The sequence below is a fragment of the Notolepis coatsorum genome, assembly GCF_963971535.1.
Source record: "Notolepis coatsorum genome assembly, chromosome: 6".
Taxonomy (NCBI): Eukaryota; Metazoa; Chordata; class Actinopteri; order Aulopiformes; family Paralepididae; genus Notolepis; species Notolepis coatsorum.
The window spans coordinates 115,600,087-115,604,189 of record NC_140170.1 but is presented as its reverse complement, the minus strand read 5'-3'; the positions used below and the strand labels follow the sequence as shown (position 1 = coordinate 115,604,189).

At 43.0% G+C, this 4,103-nt stretch overlaps 1 protein-coding gene across 1 annotated transcript in view; it reads left to right on the top strand.

Annotated features, from left to right (window-relative positions):
- The first annotated feature begins 2,860 nt into the window (after positions 1–2,860).
- LOC311230835 (protein phosphatase 1 regulatory subunit 1A-like) overlaps positions 2,861–4,103 on the top strand; it is a 76,463-nt gene continuing 75,220 nt past the window's right edge. The window contains exons 1-2 of the mRNA XM_084317222.1: positions 2,861–2,902; positions 3,021–3,176. Of these exons, the coding sequence (XP_084173348.1) occupies positions 3,096–3,176 (81 nt within the window). The 5' untranslated portion in view covers positions 2,861–2,902; positions 3,021–3,095. The remainder of the gene's footprint in view (positions 2,903–3,020; positions 3,177–4,103) is intronic.

Genomic DNA, 4,103 nt, shown 5'->3' with positions numbered 1-4,103 from the left:
CTCAAAATGTGAGTATTACCAAGTCAACTTGTGTTCTTAAAACAATGACAATAAACATAGTTTTATTAGGTTGAAATAATGTGGTTGTGTACTTATTTTTCTGTTAACTTATTATGGATTGAAAACTGAAAACCTTAATGCACAGTAACTGAACTCAATATTTTTAAGTTCTGGTAACTTATTATTATTTATTTTTTTACAGTGTAGTCTTGCGATCAATCAAAACGTATTTACACATATACCTCACATTCACCCTCCATTCACATCCTGGTGTTCTCCTGGTGTTCTCCATTAGGCCTGTAGGTGGAGCTATGACAGCACACGTACAGTACACACACCGATGGTGTGTGATGTGTCCAAAAATGAATGGGCAAATGTGAGTGAAATGGTCGCACTGTATGCAGCTGTTTGTCTGCATTGCATCCCCCCCCCCCCAACTCAGATTTAGGGTTGATACAACCATCATAATAATATTGTTAATAATAACAATAACAATGATGTAATAATGTAAAAATTATCATTAAAAATACCTGATTATGAGAAAAAGAAATTACGATGCATGGAATATTGTTGAGGCACACTAGTTACAACTATATTTCAAACAGGCACTCCATGTCAAAAAGGTTGCTGACCCCTGGTCTAGGGGAACGTTATGATGGTTTAAATGTGTGGATAAGTTGCCGGGCAATGAACCGGGTTGTATATAATAAGTATCTATCTTGAACATGAGCAGTTGTGCACTTTTTGTGAGGTTATTTGGAAGTGGTGACGATCTTTTGGTGTGTGACACATGTTGTGTAGGCCTCAACCTGACGCTGACATATTTTCCCATTGTAGCCTGTGAACTGAGGGCGCCATCTTGTGGCCAAGATAAAACAACACATTAACAAGACAAGACATTAACCCTGTTTTGTATCTGGTTTGACAGGTAAATGAGTAAATCTTATTAGTGGTTTTGTATTATTTTAATTTATCTGTTTTAACAGGTGAATGAGTGACCCATATTGTTTATTTTGTATTGGGTTATTGTACTGTTTTATTCCATGTGTTATTTCAATGTGATTTAAAATGGAGTCTGTCTGGGTGTATGAAGCTATAGATATCTATGGTATGAAGAGCCTGTGAACTGAGGGCGCCATCTTGTGGCCAAGATAAAACAAGACATTAACAAGACAAGACATTAACCCTGTTTTGTATCTGGTTTGACAGGGCCATTAAAGAGCCTGAGATGCAGTGCTGTCTCCTGCCTGGTTACTGACACCACACAAGAACACAACGCAGCATAATCTATCGGTTACACTCGCACGCTCGCTCGCTGGTGCTCCTGTGATAGACGTCCTCTCTCCTCTGTGTAGAACGTCCAAGAGGAAGTCCCTCTCTGTTGCACTTGGCGTTGAACTCATTCTTCTTCCCTTGATGACCACCACCGCCCCCCGGCGGCACCTATATCCTGTGTCGCTATGAAACGTCAATGTTTTGAAGAAAGAGAATCAAAGAGAACCGCACGTTAAATGTCCATGTCCAGGAGGGATGATCAAGAGCGGTCAACTGGTTACAACGTCCTTGTGAACACAGGGAATGCAAAAGATTAACGTTAGCCACCCTGAATAATAGCCAGACATATTCAGGTGGCTACACATATAACTTTATTTTTATTAGTATGTGTAAAACAAGATGGACAAGTACACAGGGATAAAAATAGCTAAAATAGGACTAAAATAGAGCTAAAAAGTGGTGAAAAAGAAAAAGAAACAAGTCCAATCATGAATGTGTTGTTAAATAATTTAATTAAATTAAATTTGTTACAGTCCACAACCCAGCTCCTCCAGTCCACGGCAGTTGGCCCGTGTGTGTGTGCGTTGTGTGTGTGTGTGTGTGTGTGTGTGTGTGTGTGTGTGTGTGTGTGTGTGTGTGTGTGTGTTGTGTGTGTGTGTGTGTGTGTGTGTGTGTGTGTGTGTGTGTGTGTGTGTGTGTGAGAGCGTCACTCCCGCATCGGCAGCACAGAGGTGCCGCTGGCTGAACGGCAATGTTGTTTTTGTAAAAAAAAAATCAAATAAACAACCGCACCCGTCGTAACTGCCGTCATTAATGTAGTGATGTGCAAGATGATTTTGTGTGTGTGTGGAGATACCCCAGTGCTGTGTGTAGGTGTGTATCTGTATGTGATGCCCCAGTGCTGTGTGTAAGTGTGATGTGATGCCCACGTGCTGTGCTGTGTAAGTGTGTATGTGATGCCCCAGTGCTGTGTGTAGGTGTGTATCTGTATGTGATGCCCCAGTGCTGTGTGTAAGTGTGTATGTGATGCCCCAGTGCTGTGTGTAGGTGTGTATCTGTATGTGATGCCCCAGTGCTGTGTGTAAGTGTGTATGTGATGCCCCAGTGCTGTGTGAAGTGTGTATGTGATGCCCCAGTGCTGTTGTAGGTGTGTGGTGAATTTAAAATATCATCTCCCCTAAAAGCAGGAGTGATGTGATGTATTTGCCTGCCTGGGGGGTGGGAGAGAGAGAGAGAGAGAGAGAGAGAGAGAGAGAGAGAGAGAGAGAGAGAGAGAGAGAGAGAGAGAGAGAGAGAGAGAGAGAGAGAGAGAGAGAGAGAGAGAGAGAGAGAGAGAGAGAGAGAGAGAGAGAGAGAGAGGCAGAAAGAGAGGGAGAGACTCTGCCTCACTCACCGCACTCTGCTGGGGCTGCTGCAGTTTAGTTCTATGCTCACACAGCCAATAGATACAAAGGAGGAGGGACTAGGGCTGAGAGGTAGGCGGCTGCAACCAATGAGAGACAGAGTAGGAGTTGAGAGCACAGAGTACAGTGAGCCGGCAGAGACACAGAAGACAGAGAGTGAAGCTGGAATAAAGAGAGGCAGTCACACTGGCAGGTGCTGGAGAGCAGAAAGAGACAGAAAGAGGGTAAGAGAGAGAGAGAAATACAGGGGGAAAGTGTGTTAAAAGAGAAGGAAGAAATCATCACCATCTTTTTTTTTCTATGCTGAAGAAAGCAAAGACCCCCCTTTTTTGTCTTTTTCAGCCTCTGAGACTTATCATCCTCCTCCTCTACGCATTATCCTCCTCCTTCCTCTGGCAGCTGGGAGACAGAGCCACCATGGAGACCGGCAGCCCCAGGAAAATTCAGTTCACCGTTCCCCTCCTGGACACCCACCTGGACCCAGAGGCTTCTGAGCAGGTATGGAGAGGAGGGAGGGAGGGAGGGAGGGAGGGAGGGGGAAGGAAGGAAGGAAGGAAGGAAGAAGGAAGGAAGGAAGAAGGAAGGAAGGAGGAGGAAGGAAGGAAGGAAGGAAGGAAGGAAGGAAGGAAGGAAGGAAGGAAGAGAATAATTGACTGATGCATTTCATTTACTTGACTATTTCATCTGTATGGCGAACTTGCCTAATATAGACAAAACAGCACCACACAGTATTAAAAACCCAGGGTATATTATGGAAACAAAACAATGGCCTAAGGAATATTACCACAGTGGTTCTAAGGATGGGGCATGGTTTGGATTGGTGGGAGAGTCAGCTGAAAGGTCCAGGCTCCTGCACCCAAAACAACCACAACCGTTTCCACTCATTCATTACAGATTAAATGTTAAAACAGGAGGAGAACTCCACCTCAAACATTCCTGTTTAACTCCTGTTTGGGAGCACTTGGATAAGATGAAACAATAGGACTTTTTGGGATTTATTTATTTATCAGTGAGATAAATGCAATTGTTGACACAAACAACATGTAACATTTAAATGCATTCTCGCTCCTAACTGTAGATTTGAGTGGGAGGTTTTAGTCTTGCTCATCACCTTGATTATGTATGTAATATATGACTGATTTACACTTGAATGTTTCATATTTGTACGTGTATATCTGTGAGGACCCCAGGAAGAATAGTCAGGTGATGGTGACTAATGGGGATCCTAATAAACATAAACATAAACATAAACCTGCCTTGAAATTTGAATACATTGGCCAAGATATAAACAGAATAGCTCTTTCAGTCACCGAAGTGAATGGTCAGACGTGGGAAGAGGAGACTGATCAAAGCCACACTATAGCTAAAGCAGTGTAATATACACTGTAGCTAAAGCAGTGTAATATAAAACTGTAGCTAAAGCCA